At 38.5% G+C, this 24,980-nt stretch overlaps 1 protein-coding gene across 4 annotated transcripts in view; it reads left to right on the plus strand.

Moving 5' to 3' along the window:
- The first annotated feature begins 4,423 nt into the window (after positions 1–4,423).
- Positions 4,424–24,980, plus strand: part of LOC139122760 (protein transport protein Sec24A-like) — a 40,493-nt gene continuing 19,936 nt past the window's right edge. Inside the window, exons 1-4 of one of the 4 annotated variants that reach the window (XM_070688459.1) lie at positions 4,424–4,755; positions 17,609–18,199; positions 19,917–20,015; positions 24,026–24,046. In XM_070688459.1, the coding sequence (XP_070544560.1) occupies positions 4,656–4,755; positions 17,609–18,199; positions 19,917–20,015; positions 24,026–24,046 (811 nt within the window). In that variant the 5' untranslated portion in view covers positions 4,424–4,655. The remainder of the gene's footprint in view (positions 4,756–17,608; positions 18,200–19,916; positions 20,016–24,025; positions 24,047–24,980) is intronic. The other 3 variants (XM_070688461.1, XM_070688462.1, XM_070688463.1) reach the window with 3 other exon arrangements.

A 24,980-nucleotide genomic window follows, 5' to 3' on the forward strand; every position in this document is an offset into this window, starting at 1 on the left:
AGTGTACAACCTATTAGAAATTTAAATAAAAATGAAACCTTCAAAATATTATATCCATTTCAACGAAAAAAATAACTAACGTTTATATTTCGTTTTAAGACAAGATTTTGAATTGACCAGTTTTTTGGTAGGGTTTTCGTGGTCAATCAATTTTTTAAAACTAAATTTGTCGGAGCAGATATAAATGTGAACAGCCTAGTGTGATTCACTTTTGTTACGAGTTGATCACAGGCCGCTACGATTGACCATAGAAGTAATGAAACCAATAACCGGTCAACTTTACTAATGAACAAAAGAAGAACTTCACTGAAACATCAATGGCCAGAAGTCAAGAATTCTCATGTTTTACATCTTAAATCATGCACGAAATACATTTTTTAAAATTTTCTTTGATTAAATGTCAGCAAAAAATAAATTATATCGACGCGGACTTCGCTAGGAGGAATGATCAGACACCGTTGTTAGTTCAGGAGGACCTTGCACGAACTAACTTATTTTTACATTTACTGTCTGCATGAATTACATTTTACAATAGGGGACATCGTTGGGAGAGTTTTTCACAATCTACACTTTCGATATAACTTCAGTTGACTTTTTTTTTTTTACTTTGAAGGTCTGTACGAATTAAATACATCGGGAGGAGAGTTAGAGTAGGATGCAAGTATAAAAATGTATGAAATTTAAAAATGTATTTCGTGCGACCTATTCGACCTAGCCCCGCAGACCGCGTATAAAAAGCAACAAGTGTACGTATGCAATGCGGTAAAACAGTATTATTCGTGCAGGCCCCTATCTCTGTGGTTCATGCATATAACTTACAATGTGCAACTTATTTCAATAGAATAAAAACCTGGTGGTAAATTGGCCCTGAGTTGTATGTTTGCAATAAAATGCACAGTTCGGTAAATATGAAGGTGTACATCGATGAAAAACCAGGTCTTAATCTCTCTGTCTCTTTCTGTCTGTCTGTCTGTCTGTCTGTCTGTCTGTCTCTCTCTCTCTCTCTCTCTCTCTCATTTTCGGTTTTTATCGGCTAGAGACTTGTCCAACATCTCTTCACATATCGTCGAAAATTATTTGTCGTATTTTAGTGAGTTGGCATAGAAAATAACACAAGTAATTTCATGTGCATAAGGTATCAGATCTATGCAGGTTGTTAAGAGAGAAATTTGCCTATGACTTAAATCATGGTAGCGCTTCCCTAAATCCATGCGCTTAAACGGCGCTTTGAAGAAAAGCTTACTCCGTTACTATCATTTGCAGATCATAAACCTGTACCACTTCTAACAAGCGAAGACTCAAGCAGTCCCGAGAATAAATCACTATGCTCGTTCTTGTCATGTGATAGGGCTGAACATCTTGGGCTATAGAATAAAGATCTGATGGCAACCAAAGGGTATGTCTCCCGAGCGAGTGTGAGTTTGCAGGCTCAAATATATTCAAACCGCTTCTTTAATAATAATAATAATAATAATAATAATAATACATACTTCTAATAATACATCCTGAAAAGAGTCTTGAAATGTTCGCTAAGGTTTGACATTAAATGGCAGGGCTCGAAATTAACTTTTTACCCTGGTAGTCCCATGGGCTACCATTTTCTGAAGTTGGTAGCCCAGCGACAAGGTCTGGTAGCCCATGCATGAATGAATAGGGTTTTTTGTAAAGAATATTTATTTATATCTAGACAATGAACGATTTGTTTTGTATGATTCTATCCAGTGAGTGAATTTTCTAGTCATTTGACATCAATACCTGCAGATCATGGCCTTAGGAGAACGGTATAGCATGCGTAGTGGACGACAGTGACGCCTCAAAGGTTGACGACCTAAGTATTTACACATACGCAGAGCTTTGATATTCGCAATGACTACGACTTTTCACTCAGCACGTGTAAACATAACATGGCTAAAAATAGATTGGCTATGAATTTCAGGATGACAACTTGGTAAGGTCATGTTTCTAATACTTTCCTGGCAATTTTGACTATATTTCCCCAGCATATCATGGGATGATCTCGTACACTTCGGAAAGCTAAATGTGTGGATGGCCCGACAGCTTTTTCTTTGCAGTTTGAATAATTTTGTGTCTAATTGTGATTGATAAATTGTGATTAAATAAATATGAAAATGAATTTTCATTGGTCATCATTTCTCGAGCCTGTTATCCAAGTACATCAGTTCAGATATAAATGATATTTTATTAAAAGTTTGTCGCAACAAATTCGACATGTCCTTTCTGTGTCCAGCATGTGTAGTGGCGTCAGCGATCAACATGATGTCGCCCACTATGCATGTCCCAGGCTTTGGTAGTCCGTGTGGGCTACCATTTCATGGACTTTGGTAGCCCCAGGGAAAAGTTGGTAGTCTGTGGACGCGGGACTACCGCTAATTTCGAGCCCTGAATGGTCTATGTCAGTTTTCGACTATAGCTACTGATCTTAGTAGGTATGTGACTAGTATAATTTTGATAATTGCTTATGAATTTTTATGAGTCGAGGAGTTATGTTTGGCTGTCTCGCTGCTGCAAAACCCTAAAAACAGAGCTTGAGAAAACCATGGATCAAAAATTTCCGATTCTTGATCTTCACCAAACAATGTCAACTTGAAGACCTTTGTAACTGTAATCGGTGAATACGAGCTATCATGCATGACCAATATGTCTTTATAAAATTGATTCAGAAATACATTTTAAGATCGGGCCAAACTGGATGGGCTTGCACATTTTTTTTAAATTTAATTCATTTCTACACTTTTTACCCTAACACTAACCCTAACAGTGTACTTGGTGTACACAGAAAGTGTTAAAAACGTAGAAGTCCTCTCGACCGTGACGAAGTCCCGATCGTTGCATTGCCGTTTCGTGCAGACATTTTATGTAAATACATATTACATGTATTTCGTGCACGATTAGAAAGTAAAATATGTAAAAAGTGCAGAATATTTAGCTTCTGGTCTTGGATGTGCATACCGGACGAGAAATCAATCATTATATTAATGTTATACAATGAACGTACAGTTGACTATGAAATACAATTCATCGGCTTTTTTTAATTTGCAGTTAGGAGTAAGCTCTTCTCTGTGCACCACTCACTCCCTCCAAAGAGTGCGTATTCAGAGAGAGAGAGAGAGAGAGAGAGAGAGAGAGAGAGAGAGAGAGAGAGACAAGGTGGTCCATACTTATCACACAGGGTCTGCTTTCTTGCAAATGTGGGATTGTATTAGAAATGTTAAGTATCGGATTTTGTGGAATATACTTGTAAACAAACAAAAAACAAACAAAATAAACTCTTTATTCTTTATTGTATAGGGCCTATATAGAACAAATCATAAGCTTATTTCACAAATGAACAGACAGTCTGAGTGCCGTGTTGAGAGTGAGTCTGTGCTATTGTTGCCATTTCCCATACAAAATACATGTTACATACGAGCATATGAGTAGGCCCTATCATGAGATGTTTGATAAATAATTTTTCGACGCGACCACCTAGCCGATTTTGTAAAAAAATGCAACCAGACGGGTTTTACATATAGATCCCCAACCTTATACAGCTAATTTAACGTACATAAATTTTAAACAAAATTAAAATTTGGAGGAGATGGGAATTACAATTGCTCGTATAACTGCCCCCCCCCCTCTATCCCGGAAATATCCCCTCTTCCTGTCTCCCCAGAACAAGTTCCCCCAGTCATCATCCCTTTGCCACATCCTTCCAAGGCACAGTGGAGTCGCGTGTGGTTGTGCCTAGCCTCTCCGCTTGTTCGACATTGTTCAACGTTAACTTGCCCGCTTCTCAGCCCGCTACATGGGATAGCGGCAATACTTCTTTCATGCGATTAGAGCCAGTTTGGGATAATTGGATTTTCCTATTTTTCAAATTTCTCAAAAGTGTGAGGTGCCCTATAGCTGAATGTTGCACTGTTGCAAATTGCTCATGAAAACATTTTAGGCCTACGTTGTGTGATGTAAAAAGAAAAGAAGAGGAGATTACATTTGCAGATTAAATTGACATTTACTCCACCATCTATCCCGAATTAGTTCCAATCGTGTTCTTTAAAAGTAGAAGTATTGCCCGCCAGCCAAGTAATTCTTGAACATCATGCAGCTATCCCAAGTACCCCCTCCCCCTTAAAAAATACTGCGCCCGCCTCGCCTCAGACGAAAACGCTGACTGCGAACGAGACTAATATTGCGCTGACATCGCAAGGTGCACGTCGACTAAGAAATAGATTAATCATAGACTAGACCCTGGGTGTATGCTTTAACAAGGGACCAAGTAGTTTTCCCTTTCATCTGGCGCTTCGTCATTCTTTTCACAGTTGTTGTTTCGCCTGTCACTACAGTCCACGTGTCGGATTACGAAGAAGTCGAGATTCACATAACCCACGGAAGTAATTCGTAAAAGAATTGTGGGTAGTGCCACGTTGACAACGACTACGCATGTGCAAGTTTGATAGATTTCCGGATAATTTGCATGGATTGGTGAGCTTCATGCCTTCATCTGCCGGCGTGCGCTAAAATTTCACCGTAAATACAACGGGATTGGAATCACGTACGTTGGCATTCAATACGGCCGAGAAAGAAGAGGATTTTCTCCACCATACGATTTTTTATTCGAAAAACCGCCCAAGGTCGTCGTATCGTGTCTGGCTGTAATGGCGGACCCGAGGAGCACGCATCCATATCAGACAGGTTTTCCAGCTCAAACAACCCCTCCCGCAGGTCCACCTGCGAATATAACACCAAATTTAGCAGGTTAGTTAGTCCTCTTGTAGGTTATTTCATGAAATTCACAACATCTACAGTATAGTTTACATTATTCAAATCGAATGGGAAGGTATCCGGAAAATCTGGCACGATTTATCATGGGACTTCCCAGCTGATATCTGCCTGACTGCAGTCCCATGGCCTGACCGATGTTACCTCTTAAAATTTTTGAAACCCCGTTGAAAGATCGCTGTATTTTGCCCATTTGACACCTTTGATATCCTTAAACAGAAGACATTGTAGCTTCTGTCTGTAGTTTGATTACTTTTACTGTCAAATAATCGCAACACTACTTACTGCGAAGGGATCTATCTTCTGCTCCGGTTCATTGACAATGACACAGCTGAACATAACATGTGTATCGGGTCTCATTCTCAATACTCGGTAGTTGACCTGAACATCTGGACACATAGGGTAGCTTGTGCAAGTCATTAGATGGGCGCATCTAAAAGATTTACATCGCAGAGTACCGTCAACTCCGAGAATACCCTGACAAGTAACACAGTACATGCAACAGTTCATAGCTTTGTTTTTGATCGACATGATCTTTACAAGGCGAGATGTACAAGGACATGGTATGGTTTCCCCTGTGGTAATTCGTCTTCTCGTTTTCTTTCAATGAAGCTATACAGGTGACATATTTGTAACCATGGAGGTAAACAATTTTACCCCCGTGGTATAACACAATAAAACATATGGTTTTAATAGTTAGACAACAACTATGGTTAATTTCTCTACACTGAAATGATAAAATTAACCTTGGTAATGGTATTTTATTAGTTGAAACAATAAGCGTGACACACAGCTATTGTTGCAGTAATTAATGATTCACTCCCACATGTTAAACCAAACCAAAGTGTTTCGTGAAACACCTCTTCAATTTTTCCACTCCCACTCACCAAACTGCAATATGTGACAAAGTATTGCATTCTATTGAGGAAATCTACCAATAAAATTGCCAACTTGGCAGTAGCAAATTTTATGGTGTTTACACCAAAGTACAGGTCAGTCATTTGCGTAAGGAAGATCTTACACTTGGAACAGGGGCAATTTCTCTGAAGGTCATAGATTCCAAAAATATCATGAGGACCTAATACTGTAGTTAATATTGAGCCTGGAAAGCAAACAAAGTAAATCCAAGGGAAGAGTGCTCATTGGCCTAATCATGGAGAGCAGGAGTAATAAGATAAAAAGATATATCCTGCCAATGCAAACGTAAAAGCTGGAGTGAATAAAGTAGAACTGTACATATATATCTACTGACCTGACCTTTAGTAGATACCCAAGTCTGCCAAACTGAACACAAGTTTTCTCATTTCCACTAAAAAGTTAATGATGTGAAATATCGACTTTTAATAATTCAAGAAACAAGTACTGAGTACTTTTGCTGGTTTGGTAGTTGTTATTTGGCAGGTGAAGTTCTATCTGTTCTTGCCAAATCACAATGATATTTTGGTACTCTGGGAAGTGGGGTTTGTGCAGTCATTCATTGATAGTGGAGTCACAAATGGCAGCTTGTTGATATGAATGATCTCAAAAGCAAGTTCGTCAAGTGTGCTTACTCATAATCCAGGCTGATAATCATCCACAGCAAATGCTCTTCAGTGTTGTTTTATTGCAAAAAAATTGAGTTGCGCCATTGATTTTCGATAATGTGAATTGCCTTGGATTATTATGAATGAGAATCAGATGTCCAACCACTTGTGATTGCCACGTTCCATCACTGTCCCAGCAGTGCCATATTTGGGGTCATGAATCTGTAAAGGTCATCCTGATCATGTGAAAGGAACACTAAATTGTACATGTCAAAGTTGAAAGGTCACAGCTGATTTTTGCTAAATTATATTAGCATTTCTAAGCACTGTGTTAATTAGTTATGATTCTCAATCTGACTACAAAAAATGTTTTTGAGTTGGTTCTAATTCTCTGCGTTTGAATCATATTCACATAATGACTCTTTCAAGCTTCACTGTCACAGTCACTTGGAAGTGTCAGCACAGCGATGTGTAACTTGTGGAGTTTGCCCAGGGGAGGTATTATGATAACAGGTAACAATATTATGTAATTAGGCTGCTATTGTAAATCATGGAGTAAGAAAAGGATTAACTTGTGCCAAGTTTCAGAGATAGTAAATTATTATACAGAATTAGAAAATGAATATATTGATGAAAACTAGTAAAAGTAGTTAGATTTGTGTGAAGCCACCTTTTAACATTCATGTTGTATATGAGGAGCAGAAACCAGAAGACTTATTAACCCTATTACCCCTATGTTCCTTCAGAAAGGTCCAGCCTTATCATAAGGAACTGCTGGGGTATTACCAAAATTTGTTGGTGAAAGGGCAGGCGTCAGGTTGTCTTGCCAGGAAATGTACTTACAAGATAACAATTTCAATGGAAAACAAAGGGCTATGACACCTTCATTATCCTCTGACAGACTAGAACAAACTCCATCCCTGGGATCGATTCCCCTACCTGTAAAAAAAAGTGTAAAGGGACATACATCTATTCCTTGATAAGGTACACCTAGTACCTATTGTTTTATATGTGTGCCTGTCCAAAATTCAGACTTTTGCAAGCCTTTGTTTTCCATTGAATTTTAATTCAAATGTGCTTGCTTTAATATTGTAAGAAATATGCCTTTTCAAAGAAAATCGTTAAAGATCATTTTTGCAATGTTCCAGAGTGCATGCTGGAGCTTGTACTACAATTTAGATGATACGTGTTATGTGTTTGATGTATTATAGACCTATGTAGACTGCTATTTGAGACTCAGAGTTGAAATACTACAAAGTATATGTATTGCCACCAGTCAGTCTATTATTCTATTATCATTTTTATCAACTTTCATCAAGGTGAGTTGCATCCATCCAGTGTAATTGGTCAAAAAAAATTGTTACTTGTATTTGCTCAAGTGCAAAATGTTTTAGGTACATTCTTTGTAACAAAATCACTAAATAGACCAGGCAGCAAATTCACTTGAAATAATAATCGGCAGTGGAAACTTACAAAGCAGGTGATGAAACACACATGAACACTATTGATGTAGACTCAGAAAGAAAGACAAGATATGTTACGAGAGTGATCTGCATTAATATCTCATCAATGTGAGATAATGATATATGTTGTGGCATATGAATTTTTAAGTGTTCAGCAATCCATCCCATTATCAATACAACTCTTGTTCCAAAAGTCACCAAAATAGCTGGTTCTTCCAGTTGCTCAGTGTTTTATGATTATATGCCTACTTGGATGCTTCATAAATTGCCAAACTCTTATTATTTGAGGTAGCCACTTGTTCTTTCCTTGTTATGTTATCATGGACCACACATTTACATGATACGCCATGCAAAGTTGTTAGTCTTGTCACCATGCTAATCATAATGTTAGTAACCTGCCCAGTCTAATCAAGAAGCAAGGTTTTGAATTTATTACAACCTAACAGCAATAAAATAAAAAAAAATCTACATGACGTGAGAGAGTTCTGTACAAAGGGACTTGATGTGTCAGTCTTTACTAAGGTGCCAAGGATGTATCTCGTTTTCATGCAGCAGCATCATCAGTTTCTAAGCCATGACTTCTGGGGAAATCAAGTATACAAGTAGATGAAAAAGATTTACTTGGGTTTATGCATGTTGAATTCTAAGCTAAGCTTTTTTTCTGAAACAATCAGTGGATTGCCTCATTTCTGTGATCATTGGCATTACAACCCCATTAGAACAATTTGATGTGAAGTTCTGAAACATGACAGCTCTTCAAAACTATGCTTTTATATCATACTGCACTTCTGTCAGATTCAGTGATGTAAAAAGCAATATCCATATTTGGTGGCAGGTCCACTTCACATCAATTGCAAGAGATGATCCAAAGCGTCGCATAGCACAGAGCACTAAGTGGTTTCCTGTATTTGTCTGTTTTAAGCGTCCGAAAGCTGTGGTCCATGTAAATGCAGATAAACAATGTTAGAGTTGCACTGGTGATCATTCTAGGTTTATCTGTGACTCTGAATTTATGACAGAAAATTCCCCCTTTCCGTGTTCTTCCTGTGGTTATTACATCTGTGAGAGATGAGAAGCAAAAATGTATATATAAGCTGTAATGGTCTTTCTGAAAAAGTAGGACTCCAAATAGCAAAATTGTATGTCATTGAATGTAAAATCGAGGATATCTTTTGATGTGGCTTTGAGCCTATCAGCCTATTTATGGTGATTTAAGTTCCACTGTCTGGACAAGGTAAGCATTTTATTGTATCAGATATCTTTGAGATTATTATTATGTATTGTACAACACTGCTCAAAAACATATCTTTAAGCCATTTATCTATGGCTATGGCATCCTTCACGATTTCTGTAGACAATTATCAAACAATTATCACATCCATACTATGTTCTTCCAGGTTCTGAATGGAATAAGCAGTTCAAAGGTCAAGGTATTACCATGTATGGTCATGTCACTCTACTTCTGGCTCCTCCTTGGTTGTGTATTGTGTCCCATGTTTGGGGAGTTTCATTTTCATTTTCTCGTCTGCTGGAAATACAGTATTAAACACCATTGATTATGTATGCTAGTTCTGTCAATGAAAACTTCCCAAGCAGTGGAATTATCAAATTATTTGTTTTTTTCTTGAATTGAAAAAAGGAGTGAAGCCCCCTAATTATCTGTTTCCGAAGCTCCGACAAAACCTATTCATTATGTCTCTTGTCCTAGATATCTTTTCCTGGATCTGTTCAAAATTCTTTCTGTTTTGTAGCTACATCAGATCATTTAATACCACTGAAACAATTCATGATGTCCTATCACTGAGTCAATGTGTAGAGCTCCCTTCTCTGTATAGCTACAAAAAGCTACGTAGGAAGAGTCTGTGATTCAGCGGATAAAACATGCTACAAGTATTTCCACTTTTAACGTCACTGGTATCAAATATTGGTCTGAAATGAGACTCTTTTTGATGTGAAATCAAATTTTTAGTACAAATGCCGTTTCAGTTGTTGTGGTCTGATCTTTGCATTGTTGTAATGTTCAAGGTAGTATTCAGTCCTCCAGAATGATTAAAAGTCTTCAGTAAAATGGAGGATTGGTCTCGTACATCATGCTGAAAGATTGAAATTGCATCCAGTTCTAACACTGAGTTGAGAATTGGACCTACATTATAGCGCTTGTACAGATACGTGTGTGTATATAGCACTACAGTCCATGTGCTACAGTACATCTTTGTTGGTACAGTGTAGATTAAATGTGTGTAGTGCTGTCAGTCATGTCGGTGCCTTTGGGCAGTATAAATCAAACTGCACTTTCATATCGATGAAAGAGATAACCCATTTTAAAAACTTCTGATTTCCATACATGTATTTCCATCTGCGCTTCTGCACAGAATATTGGATTCAGTGCCCAGCTGCTTCAGCTTGACATCTGGTTGGCAACAGTATTGTACCGTTAGGTTGAATATTCTGTCAATGGACCATACACATGATAAAACTGACAAATGACTGAAATCAGAATGTGGATTTTTTGCATTAAGACCAAGAAAAATGATGAAATTATAATTTAATACACTAATTTTGCTGTCCCTAGTGTGGCTACATTAGTAAACTAAAGTGTACCCTGATAAAATGACCGTTGAACCCTAGTTACACTTGCCAGCCTACTGTTCTTGGCAAAAATTTGTCTGATCCTGTGTACCTAGCATGGAATTGTATGTACATTTTCAAAATTTCCTGTGTGAACTGTATTCTTGCACCCGTGAAAGTAAAATTTAATGTTCAAGCAGCCTCCTATGTGTGTTCACACATGTATGAAAATAAATGTTTTAATATTACCAAAATGGTTTCCTATTTTTAGTAATAACAACTGCATTTGTCACATACACTGTATATAAGGCAGGGTTAGTGGAATATGTGTACATGTACCTGTCTATTGTATGTATGCTATTATAATGTTTATGTGGGTTGATAGACAAGGCACAACATGTAAAACAATGTCATAATTCCAATTTTTCAATATGTTGGAGATCAGTGTGTAGAAATGTAGTTTAATAGAATTACATCAACAGAACTATCTAAGTTGACGAATGCAATTGAATGAAGTGGTAAATGAAGTTGATGATGGCAGGAAAGTGCAGTTATTTAGATATATATTTATAATTATGTTCAGCATACAGATAAGAATTTTGTTATTCTGCAATTTTCAAAGGGACAACTTGTGGTTCATTGTTGACTGATCATTGCATGTAGTTGCAAATTAACCAATTTTCAGAATTTGTCATATTCATAATTTGATGTGACACCTCCATAATTGTTCTATATTCATATAGTACACAATAGTATATTTACTGTCATAATACCTGGCCTATTGCAAATGATGAACGGTTTGTTTCCCCGCTGTACAGCTGGCCACTAACAAAATATGTGCAGTAATTTCTGTTATTAGGATTAATATTTATGTAAACAAATACTAAATATTAAATGCTATGTACTCTGCATGAAAGAAGGCATGAGTTTCATGCCAGTGATAAGGACAGTCACATGATGTCTCATTTGCATGTGTTGTTGGTCTCACAGTCATTAATATTCACAAATAAAGTTTTAATATGTAGATTTGATTGCTGTCATAGAAACCAGGAAAAGTTCTGTCGCGTTAGAATAAGCATTTCTAGGCGGTTGGAAAAAGCCAATTTAAGCCTAGAACTACGATTATCTGTCTTTTTTACTTTCCTTTGACCCTTTGTGTAAAAAAAACACTGATTATGTACATCAGGGCTTGAAATAATACCTGTCTGCCTGTCCCGGACAAGTGAAATTTGGCCTGGGACAAGTAGTTTTGAAAAGTACTTGTCCAAGTGGACAGGCAGGTTTTTTTTCAGCCTGCAACCAGTATTTCAACCTATTGACTACAGAAAATATTCATAAGTTTAAATTTATGTACCTTTTAAAATTTTGAAAATCATTATTTGGATATTTACCTGTCAGAAAAAAGTAAAAGAAAGTTCAATAATAAATATCTAATCACTGTTTATAGGAGGCAGCGATGTTGATTTATCTAAGGTCACGTCTCAACAGTCATGAGTTTGTTGAATTGAATTGAAATTATTATAGTTTCTTAGAATAAAGTGTGCCATTTTGGACAGATACTTTTCTCACTGGGACAGGCACTTTTTATTTTGACTTGTCCAGTGGACAGGTGGTTGAAAAAAAGTATTTCGAGCCCAGTACATATATATCAGTCTTTGTTCCTATAGGTCAGCCTTTGTTTTTATTTTAATTTGAACCTCCATGCATATGAAAATGTAATAATTGCCTAGCATGATGTGGATGCAGAAAAATTATGCAGACATTTTTATCCAGTACAACATACATCCTATAAAACAAGAGTGTATGCTTTCAACCATCACTTCAACACTAATTTACAAGGAGCATTGAAATAAACTGTGTTATACTTCAAAATGATTTCAATGGAATCAACAGCTGTTATGTTTCCAACCAGTATCTTTTACTGATTTAAATTTCAATCTATATTTTACGCGCATTTTATATAAACATCAGTGTAATTGAATTTCTATTTAAAGTCTGATACACTCTTGTTAGATTCATCATCAGTATTTCTGAATTGGTGCACAAACGATACCATTGTGTTGTTCCCCTATATTTGTGTAATTCTTTGATGTAGTATGAATGTGGTCACCATATAATGGTAGAAAGTCTTTTGGTTAGTAATAAAACAAGTTAAGGTAGTTCTCGCCTCGAAAGTGAAAGACGTAAACTTTTTCTCAAACTATCCTTGAGGAATCTTTCATTCATTCTCTTTCAAAATCAAGTATAAAAATCGGGGATCACCTTGCAAATTTCTGTACTAGGGAAACAAATAACTCAAGAGTTACCGATATTGGAAATTCAAAATGGCCTCCATCCCTTTGTTAACTCTATGGAGAAAAATAAAATTTTTGAATTACAAAAAACTAAGCTAGTGAAGTTTTCTTACACCAAGATCTTTAAAGGTCTGGTGAAATGCCCATGTTGCAAAATCACAGAAATACAGTTGATGGTCTATAAAACAGTTACATTCATTTCTTTTTTCGTTTAGCGCGCGCGATTATGAAACATGGCAAAAGAAAAATGCAATGTGGGCGTGTCCCCCGAGCCTCTCCAGTCGACTTTTTTCGGCTTTCCGAAGTTTGCCCGACGCCGTATCTCATAACGGGAATTAAAGTATTTCACACCTCCGTAAGCTCCCTACGGGGGGTAACTTCTAGGGTTTCCGCTTACATGATCAGGACAGTGTCCTCCTTCACTATTGGAGAACGTTGTTCTTTTGGTGCCTGTGACAGCGGCAAGAACATGAACGGCTCAACTGTAAACTTTTTCAAGTTCCCGTCAAGTGTTGAGTGTTTGAACCATAATGTGCTTGTCTCTGCTGGTTCGTACGATCGGCCACGGTCCCTCGGCTGAGCCTGCCTCGCTACTCGCTACACAGAAGGTTGGGACCGCAATGCAAATCAACAGCATGAACACCAACACTGAACGTTGTGACTGCCATTAAAATGCACTTGTCTACAACACGGAACGTCGGGAACGCAATGCAAATCGACAGTAACTTAAAACGTAAATGGGACCGTGATTAAAATGCACTATAACTACAAATCAGCTGCATGAACAGCAACACTGAATAGACTACCATTAAAACGAACAACAATACGGAACGTAGAGATCGCGATACAAATCATGGAGGTAGAGTCCTTCATGATACAAATCGACAGCAACACGGAACGCGTCGTTGGGACGGCAATTGAAGAACAACGGGGAATACCGGGCCACGAGGACCGCGATGCAAATCGGCCGCAACATGGAATGTTGAAGACTGTGATTAAAATGCACAACACAGAACATCGAGACCGCAATGTAAATCAACTGCGACACCGATCCTTGTTGCCTCGATTAAAATGCGTATGTCTGCTATGTATAGCAAAAGTTTCAATTCTCGCGAGCGAGCGTTCCTATGCCCGCTGTACATGCACTAGACAAAATGACGTCAAATTTATCGCGAGGGCTCGATTGCGTGTGTCTAAGTTTCAATTCTCGCGAGAGCCATTTATGCATGCTGTACACTAGACTACATGACGTCAAATCTCTCGCGAGACTTGGCTCGATTGCAAATACGTACGACGGAAAGAACGCAATAATACGGAAGTAGACACAGTTTTTGCGAATCGCCGAGAGAGAAGCGCAGATTAAACAAAGACTAAAAAACCAACGTTTTTTCTTTATTTTACCATATTTTTAAACAAAATCAGTTTCGCCGCTGTGGCGAATTAGGATCGATTTTTTTTTCGCCACTTCGGATTTCGATTCGCATTGGCGAACGTGGCAAATGGGCAGCGCGAACACTGGAGCCTGTTTTGTTAGCGGATACCGGGCAGAGATAAGGCGGCGTTGGACCGCTATTCGATGTAAATGAACACACCTGTGACGTCACAGACGGCCAACTATTATCCCCGCTATGGGCGTGACCTGAGTGTCGCAAAATGACCCCATGAAAGCCGCGCATAGAAATATCAAAAAAATTAACACTTGCGCGTACTTTGTAGGTTGCAATTCTGTTGCGAGTGTAATAGTATTGACCCCCTGGAAGATATTCAGTCACACGAACGGGACCATTTCACCAGACCTTTAAAATGAACCTGCATAAGTGGTAGATCAGAAAAGAATTGTAAAAGTTTGAGGGTCAAAATTTGTGTTCCCAAGGCATGCTCTGCCTTAAAATACACATTGTTGAGGGAAAAGTAATCAATTCATACTGGTACATTTATATGTTTAACCCTTTTCCTGCCGAGCGCCCTTGTCCGTTATTCTCCCAAGTCAGTAGAAAACCGCCCCATAATATGTGCCTGCAAAAGATTGGCTCTCCTGCATGTTATCCTGCCAGGCATTTTGGCAGAAATCGCCCATTTTCAGGGTAGTTTTAGCCGTACTTATACGTGTTAGACTTTGATAATTTCTACATGCCCGTAGACAGGGGAAGGAGCTCAAGGGTTGCTGCAGAAAAAAATTGAGGTCACCGGCTTTGTTTGCCCCTGGGAGTGCGTCATTTTATTGCCGTTTCATGTTTATTTTTTCTGAAATAAACTCCTTCAGTATTACGCACGTCCGCTAGGCAAAAACATCACCTCACTCGTCTGTTAGTCAGAGACCCTGAGGGTCGTGCTAGGGGTGCAGAAGCACCGTCAAACCTGTCCTCTTTCCCCAGGGTAGGGTCAATTGAATACGTACCTTCAACGACTTGGCAGTGTAGCCCAAAAACTACGTTTTTGCCGTTGTATTAACGACATGGCTGAGCCATTGAAGCACAGCTCCACGTACTTTAGCCAGCTCAGTTGGGAGTTGGCTTACGAGTGTTACCTTTCATTACTGACTTAATCGAGTGGTCCTCAGTCAGGTACGGGTTTGTACCGACATGGCTTGGGCTGCAGCTAACCAGTGATAACCAGTCACTACACCCAAGTCTTCAGTTCACTTTTGCGATGCACGGGTGCAACGCAATATGCTTCCATTGTTCTAGCCATGGACGTGTCCACATGCCTGGCAGCCATATTGTACTGCTAGCTGGTTTGCATAACAAAAGCAGTCCCTGCTAACTGCAGACGGTATCCCCGTAGCATATTGACCTTATGTCACCTTTTGAATTCTCTGTACGCAAACAGCGTACGTAGTTACTAATGCGTCGGCAAGAGGATACGTTTGCCTGCAAACCAGAGCCAATACTTCGGACGATGGAATAAATAAAAATCCAAAGCTACGTCCATTGAATGGCACGGCCAAGGCGGTGAAGGACGTTGCCTGGCTTGAACTTGCAGAGCTGAAGCCCAGCTTAGTACGTCGGACACCAGTTTGTAATGGTATTTCTGAGTCGTTCATATCCGTTCCATCGGAGGAACAAGTCGAGCCGTCCCGTCAAAAATATGTTCTCATTTTCAGTCACGCACAACTGAATAAGTGACTTTCGTCTCGCACCATCGGCATATCTGCCAAGTCGTTTGCAAGAGGTAGCCTTCTAGATTAGCATTGCCGAGTTGGTCAAGTTCGGCAGCAATCTCTATAGTGCCAGGCAGCCAAGTACGTCCAACTCCGCCAGAAAACGTCACCATGCTATCCTGCCAAGTCCGCTAAAAAGCGGTAAAAAAAAAACCAGCCCCCCTCGGGTGTGGGGGACTGGCGGACAGGTTTCTGCACCTTTCCCTGTCTATCGACTCCCTGCGAACCCATTTCGAGGGGAAAAGGCGTTCCTTGTCAGAAAACCTCTCCTCGGATGACCCCTAAACGCACAGGGGATAGCAAAACGTAGTGCCGTCGACTTGGCAGGAAAGGGGGTACCCAAAAAGGGCCCGATTTCCACCGGGTTGGGAGAATAACGGTCACCAGTGCTTAGATTCTGGCTACACCGAATTTCAAGCGGATTTTCACCGACTTGGCAGGAAAAGGGTTAAAGCAGCGGTCACTGATACTTCAAATGCTTCTGGGAATGTAAAGCCCTTGACCCAAAGGCAAGATAATTACTGTATTCCTAGCGAAATTTCTCATTCATATTTGACTTACCGTACTCGTCCGAGTATAAGCCCCCGGTTCAGCAACACTAAACAGCTGTAAAACTAGGGGAGGGGCTTATACTCGAGCAACCCCATGTTATCTGGCATGGACGCATAATTTATGCTAATTTTATGCACGATTTTTTTCAACACCACTCGATCTTTCTATCGCTTTCAAAATCGACTTACACATCCAAAGAAACTGATTGTACAATCTCTGAACACAGAAGTGACATTTTGGTGAAATTCAGCGTCAAAAAACCCCCAAACTTGAAACAAAGACGTCGTGTATGCTGCTGATCAACAGTAATGTGAACAGGCATGCATTGCTTACACGGAAAGGCAACTCAATATTCCAGTATCAAACTATCTACATCTTGTGAAAACAACAACATAGCAGTGAAAATTGTAATAGTCACCAGGAAAAGTCTTCACAAATGAAAGGATAATTGCTTCAAACAAAAGAAACTGCATGTTTCAAGCATGAAAACATCGTGGCTGTGCATGAAAATGAACAATGGCCGACGTGTGTGAGACTATTCTATTTAGGCGACGGGGGTGGGTGAGTAGGGTCAAAGAATCAAGATAGTACTGGGAAAACGTGTCATTTTCCTTACGATGCTGTCAAGGGAACTCCAGTTTCCCATTGTTTTAACATCATTTAATGGTTTCTTTATTATCTAAAAGTAATTTTGCCAAGTTAAATGACACTAGGGTAGGGGCTTATACATGGATGTAATGCATTTTCTAAAATCCTCTGAAATCAGTAGGGGGGCTTATACACGAGCAGGGGCTTATACTAGGACGAGTACGGTACATGTTGTTCTTGAGTGTCAATGATGTTGTAAATCTGCAAGTAAGTCAAGGTCACAGCCGATATAAAAATTATATTTCATTACATCTATTTCTGTATCTCATTTCTTCGTTCTCCCAAATGTTTAACCTTCCAGATGAAGGAAACCATTGTCTTGTACACACCCTAGTGTAAACTTTATGCTGAAGATATATTTTTTCAACTGGAAACAAGGTCGTGAATCAAATTTTTCAATGCCAGCAAAAATATATTAATGTGTCCCTACATCATGATCAGAACATTCAATTTTATCATTCCTTTGGCTTCATGAAATGAACATTAATCTTTGATTGCATTAATTAGTTAAGTGTTCTTGGTGACAGGTTTACAGTTTTGAAGACAATTTTATCAATTTTGAGGTTATTTACCTCAATTTGCAAGATATTCAAGTCAATTACCTGTGTTGTCTTTTTTAAGGTCATTCAGTTCCAAGTTCAAGACCACCAGGACCTCCAGGAGCAGGTGGTGGATATCAAGGCCAAGCTCCTACAGTACCAGCCATGACAGGCCCTCCAGCTGGACCAGGTACGTACCAAGGTCAACGACTTCCGAGCACTGGTCCCTTCACTGGTAGGCTTCCAATGTCAATGGCAAGTCCACCACCACCATCGGGGCAGGGTCAATACAGAATGGCAGGACCGCCACCAACTGGAGGACAAAACCAAACGGGCTACCCCAGCCCTACACAGCCAGCACCTCCCTCTGGAATGTACGGACAACCGAGGGGCACCCTGCCGCCGCCAACATCTGCCTCAAATATGATGTCTGGCCCGCCAATGTCCAATGCACCAAGACAACCAATGGGGATGCAACCACCGCCGCCAAGCAGTGTCCCACCCATGAGCTCACAGCCAATGATGAATTCGCAGCCTCCCATCAACACTAGTGGGGGTACCCCCATGAGACAACCTGGTCCCCCTCTACCAGGGCAGCAATATCAACCTTACAAACCTGGGTCTGGCCCTCCTCCTGTAACTGCGCCAGCACAACCACCAATGTCAAATTCAGGTGAGTGAACTGAAAATTATGATTCTGTAATTCTATTTTGTATTGAATCAACCATTTATCACACCCATGCATTTACACTGACATTCACAAAATCTTCAACCCGTCTACAAGTCTAGCTTACCTCCCATTTCACTGCATGTGTGCTGTGATGTGTCAAAACGTAAGATTATGCCGTGCATTTTAACAATTTGAGCATTTTTTAACATCCCTACAAGGAATTGTTTGCTGTGGTGATTGGCATGCAGACCCAAAAATGGCTGAAGAAGTAGTGTGTAATGATTTTTTTGTCCTTTATGTGTTGAACACAACCAGTAGCAGCCTCGCTAATTCCTCATCCCGTACTAACACATTAATTTCAGTCTTTGTCAGACGAGGAACATCTGATTTCTTGTGCAATTAGCTGGTCCGAAATGAGCCAAGTAGATGATTTGGGCAATGGCTTTATTTAAGCATGTCCATTAGTTTTCAAGGATACAGGTTTGAATTATGCAGAATGTATGTATATCCAGATTTAGTTCTACATCAATATCCGGGTTAATTTTAATGTATTTGCACAATCGAAATACATCTATTTCTGATTGAGCTATGTCTCGTACTTTGTTTTCCCACAAATTGTAAATTTTTGGTTGGATGTCCAGTTATTCTAATTACCCAGATCACCAAAGTACCTTTCTGTCATTCTTATCAATACTATATGCAAATACTCCATCGATTTTTTCCCAGTTTCAACATGCAGTATAATTCGCTTTTGAAGAATATGCAATTTCTAGTGCATATATCAGGAAATGATTGTGTTTTCAGAAAGCGACAAATTCACGTGATAAGTTTGTTTGTAGTCATCAAAGTTTCATGAAGCGGTCACCTGAGGTTACAAGGTCATTCAAAGACAGACTTAGTCACTTACAATCACAGAGACAGAGATCTCAAATAAAGAAGCGTGATAGTCTCAAAAGATCTTACTGACTGTAAAAAGAACACCTCTGTGGATGGAATAATTTTGCAATCCTTTGAAGAATTCCATCAGCAATGAATCTTTATTAAAAAATGAAATGGCATTGAAAATCAAAGCAATCAAATTTTCTGAGCATCTAAAGTTGATTCATTACTCGTCATTTTTGAAAAAATGAAGATAATGAAGCTGAGAAATTACTAAAACCACATCTAGAACAGCCTGTTTTGTAGGAGGCAGAAAAATGTCTGTTCTTTTTTATATGCTCATAGTGATACCTTCTATTCTATGTTCTGCATAGCCGTCAACCAAGAGTGGACAGGGAGCTTAAGTCACTGATTTATCCTGCCATTGAACTTCACAAAATCAATTATTTAAATGTGCCATGAGTGGTTGAGTTTCACAACAATTTTTGGTAGATATTAGAAAATACTGACTCATCACAAGTTAGTGTTTTCCTTGCTGTTCAATTAGATGTATATGTAGATTAGATAAAGTGTCTGATATTTTGTCAACAAATGATTCATGTACATGTATGTCACTACTGTTTCATGAGTTCTGACATAACAAAATCAATTCTCAATAAAAGCCATCATAACCTGGAATCATTCTCAAAGCTTGTAGATAAATACTCAGATTAAAAGTAACCGTCAATTTCTCTTTTCGCTAAAATCTTTATTGAGCTCACAAAAACCCATTTTCTATCATCATTTTATGAGTTAATGCATGTCTAAACGACGCTGTATCTGCTTGTTGTGTTTTCTCTAGGTTTGCCTGCTCTGGAACTGCCACCCCCATTCAAATTTCAACACACACTAATTTCTCCCAGTCCAAATCATAGCAATGTACCATCGCCATGTGGATCAGGTACTTACTACATACATACCATTTTTATTCTTACATCCTCAGCTTATATCACGCTCCTTGTTTTCCCACCCACTCATGACTGTCACTAGTTTTAACTTTCATCTCAGTAGCGGCAAAGTTTACATCTGTTTCCCCATGGCATTTGCTCGAGCCACATTTCATATTAAGGTCGTATGCACCTTGTAAATGAAAGCCTTAAATTTTTGCTCAAATTTTCCTCAAGGAATCTTTCAACTGTCCTCTTTCAAAATCATGAATAGAAATTGGGGGTCACCGTGCAAATTTTGATACTAGAGAAACAATTACCGATATCTAAAATTCAAAATGGTCACTACCCCTGTGTTAAGTCTACAGAGACAAATGAAATTTTTGATTTTTTAAAAACGAAGATGGTAAAAAGTTTCTTTTTAACACCAAGACCTTTAAAATGAACTCCCACAAGTAGTATATCAGAAAAGAATTGTAAAAGTTTGAGAGTCTGAATACATATTTGGTTTACTGACTGAAATATCAGCGGTAGGTTGTACACTATCCTCTCTGACCATGTTCGATTCAAGGCACAGCGTTGTTTGCCACTATGACTGACAAAACTCTGTGACACATTGACCAGAAAAAATTGACAGCTTGCGTGAAATGTCAGAAAAATCAACTGGAAATGGTAACTTTGCCACTTCTGTTGAAATAGTAACCACCTCGACTTTCTCTTTTCTCTAACTTCAAATTTTCCAACACTACGCTGTATAATCTACCCTGGCACTGAGTGGCATGATTCAAATGAGTGATTGCAGTCGTTGCTGTAACCTTCTATTATAACCCCAACCTGTTTTCACCAATCTTTCTCTCTCTTCTCTGATAGATCACCGCTTAGACCAGGCACCGAGTAGAATTTAGATCCGATAGTGAATTTTTTTTTCCCAGTGGCATTGTCTCGTTCATCATTCCATAAGAACAAATATTTTGTTCACCTTGTCTATTGTTGTCCTGTTTGTACTCTTTTATTTCTGTCCAGCAGTGCCAGAATTTGAGTTCTGCTGAACACGCTACTTTTCAGAGGGGTTGAAGTGTGTTGCGCAATGATTTAAGAAATAAAAGCTGCGACACAGCATAATGTCGTTTAATTAGTTTGTCTTAATCAAGTCAGACTGAAATCTCGTATACAGTATGTGATTTGAGCGTGTCTTACTTTTTGTACTATTGTGCAGTGTTCTGTGTGTTATGTTGTTGTTTTGACCCTGTGAGCGCCAAAGTTAGTCGTTCTTGCCTTTATAAAATATACCCCAGTCAAATTTTTTCTGATTTTAACCAAAATTTTGATAGCAAACTGTAGCCAATAAAATGTGATTTCTATTTGTCCAAAAATTATAAAAAAACTTACAGAAAAAATTCATAAAAATCGGTAAAATTTTGCATTAAAATTTTGGTGGAAAAGATCACAAAGGGTCAATAATTATAAATTACCAGCAGTGAAAGAGAAGTCTCTATTTGACAAGCTTAGACATGTAGCTTACATAGTTCGTGACTCAAAAATGAAATACTTAACTTTTGCTCAAACTTACCTCAAATAAAAAAAAACATTCTCTTTCAAAATCAAATAAGAATCGGGGTCTCCATGCAAAATTTGGTAACAGAGAAACAAATTACACAATATTTACTGATATTTGAAATTCAAAATGGCCACCAGCTGTGTTATCGCTAAGGTGAAAATAAAATTCCTGATTCTCATAAACTAAGCCGATGGAAACTTGATTACTCCATTGCCTTCAAGTTCAAAATGAATCCCCACAAGTGGAAGGCCAATAAAACAAGAAGAGGAGAAAAACCATTAAGAAAGCAAGTAACAGACGGGTCTGAACGTTGGTACTTGAGGCGCATTATCAAAAACTAGAGTGATTTGTCTACTTCAACTTTTAAATTCTATTTCAGAGGAAACACCTTGAAGTAAAATTTTCTGTTTTGTATAATCAGTGTTGTTGATTGGATCATAGACCCCTGAGTGTTTCTCGAGGATGTGAATGCAGTTTCATGAATGAGTTGTGGACCTATCACTGCACAGTTTACAAGCCTGTACGGAATCACAGGCCTATCAGTGCAAAGGTTAAACAACTACAGTATGTGATCAGGCACCCATCAGTGTGTAGTTTACAAACCTAAACAATTACATTTTAAGCACTAATATACCCATACATTAAAAACCTGACAACACAAGGCCGGGTCAAGTTAATGTAATAATTAGGGCATTTAGGTGTGACTGCAGACATATTTGTATTTCATATTTCCTATTCATTTTGGTTAACATTGTATTATGATTTATGTGACCTGTTAGCTGAATATAAAGTTAATATATGTCAGTGGTATTTTTGGAAAGGGCCTTGCTGTCAGTGTTCGATCAATTGTTAGGTTTGCGATAAAATACAGATGTTCATGCAGACTAAATACTCTGGCAGTGTCATTTATGAGGTATTGCATACAGCCCTGGATGTCACGTTTTCTGTTCAGTATGACTTACCTCATCATTGTAATTATCAAATATTCATATGCATGAAGGATACTCTTTGTCATGCTCTTACTACACCAGACAGGCTTGCAAGGGTTAATCCAATATGACATACAGGTTTCCAGGGGCTTTAATACAAATATCAATCATTTAAACGAAGGAACACATGGTGCACGTCTCTTGCTCTGTAACTCACTTGGTTTTGAATGCTCTTGTGTAATTCATAGTGTTATCATTAATGGCAGGATATATACATCACTGGTCTCCATGGCAAAATTTACATAACAATGTATAATTTGCATACCGTTTGATGTGAAAATATATTCCTTTTGTTTGATCATTAACATATGAATAAATAACTGGGGGGAGAAACAGAGGTGGCCCACCCGTCAAAATCCCCATGTACTCTTTACAAAGACTTTCTCATTCTGACATGCATGTAAATTATGGTCGATGGAAGCCCTGCATTTGAACAACATAGACATGGTGATGTATGTACCCTAAATTGTCGCAGCCAGCTCTTGCAAAACATTCATGTAGAAGACCACATCATACTACAAATTTAACGAGACCCCAATGAAATGAAATGTTATCAATAAAAAAGTACATTTATGTAAGCTAATGGCGTGTGACAGGTAAAATCAATATTCATGTTAAGTCTAATGTAGGAAACATAGTAGTACTTGTTTGAGTGTTTTTGTTACAATTTAGATATTGTTGCTTTAGTAATAAAATATTGTTCTGGCTCATTGGCATCAGAAATGGATCAAGCATACGTATACAGTCAGCGTAGGGAAGATGATACCACTGCAGAAATGTTCCCGTTGTTGTCTTTTTATATAGATGAAGGTCCTGTCAGGAAATAGGCATTGTGACACTGAATGTTGCTGCCAGAATTCATGGGTGCTCAGAGAACATCTGCATTGGTCCATTGCTTTCAAAATTGGAGAGACCAACTTGCAAAGTAGACTGAAAATTCTGCCAAAAAATTGCAGTATGGGTGCAACACTTCCCAATGGTGTACAGAACATGTTATCATATACTTCCACAGAAAAGTTTAAAGGGCATTCATCTTGAAATGTACTGTAATATATTATTCATATCTGCAATATACAAATTGTTATTGTTATTGTATGAGCAGGAAAATGCAATGATACGGGACTCAAGATCCCATTAACATTAAATTTATTGTAACAATTTTGATCTCATTTGCATAAAAGTGACTTGTCTTGCAATGCAAATTAGTTGAAATGCAATTTGATGTTATGGTAAAGAAACCAGTACATGTTTAATGAGATAGGCTCTGGTGTTCCATTCATAAACTATGCGTGTTGATGTATGTCATTTGTTTTTATGTTTGTGTATCCTTTTGGACTTCACATGTGTTTCTTTCAAAGTCACCTGTACATGCAGAGTCAATGTATACTTTTCAGATGTGTAGTATCTTTCCCTTAATAGGATCTTCTTTCATTTCTCCTTCATTTTTCCCCATCACTCTATCATTCCCCACTTCCAGCTGAGAGCAACGGTCTGTCATGTAAGTGAAACGACACAGTCCCCTACATATTAGTGTCTTTTTTAAAACCGAAATGCACACATATTGCATGTCTATAGAAAGCTGTTCCTGACTTACAGGGACAGTATCTGTAACTTTTGATTATTGTTTTCATTTTGATTTTAAACGTGAGCTACACTTTCTTGTTCTACCCCACCCCCCCCCCCCACCCCCAAGCATAAAATACACAATACGCAGCTTGTCAGCTCAGCCTGATGTGTAAGACTGCATTGTTACTGTTGACAAGTGAGTTCTTGGCCAGACCACGGTCTCTCCAATTTTGTGGAGGGACCGTGTCCAGACTAGAATTCCAATGTAAACAATAAACAGTGCACTCCGTACTTATCAACACTGTGTTGGCCAACTAAATAGTAGGTGTTTCAACATGTCTAGGGAGTAGAACAAAAACTTGCAATTGATGTACAAAACAAAAATAGTGAAAAAAATTATCAAAAGTTACATCTACTGGCCCTGTAACTATTGGTTGAGTGAATCTGTCTTTTCCCCCCAAAAAAATTCTTCTCTTTCCCTGTAAGATCAAATCCTTAATGATATTATGCATGATTCTCAATACTCGTATTTTGTAAAATATGAGAAAAAATGGTGTTGCGGCAGAAAATTGTGACTTATCATTTGCCATTGTAGGGCATACATAAGGCTGGCACAACCATCTGAATGAGTTTACTTCTAATCTGCCTTTGTCAGTGTGAAGTAGAAGATTTATCCATCAGAACTTGTCAGTCTTTGTATTCCTGACTGCTGCTTCTATCACACTGATTGCACTGGTTATAAAACTTGATTTATCACAAACGCAGCATGCTACCAATCTGAACTTGTGTAGTTGAAATGCATCTAGCCTATTCTCTTCGGAAGTCCAACTCTGCAATTTGAAGCTGATTGGGTATACCTATTTTCA

Source organism: Ptychodera flava, chromosome 22, assembly GCF_041260155.1.
Source record: "Ptychodera flava strain L36383 chromosome 22, AS_Pfla_20210202, whole genome shotgun sequence".
Lineage (NCBI taxonomy): Eukaryota > Metazoa > Hemichordata > Enteropneusta > Ptychoderidae > Ptychodera > Ptychodera flava.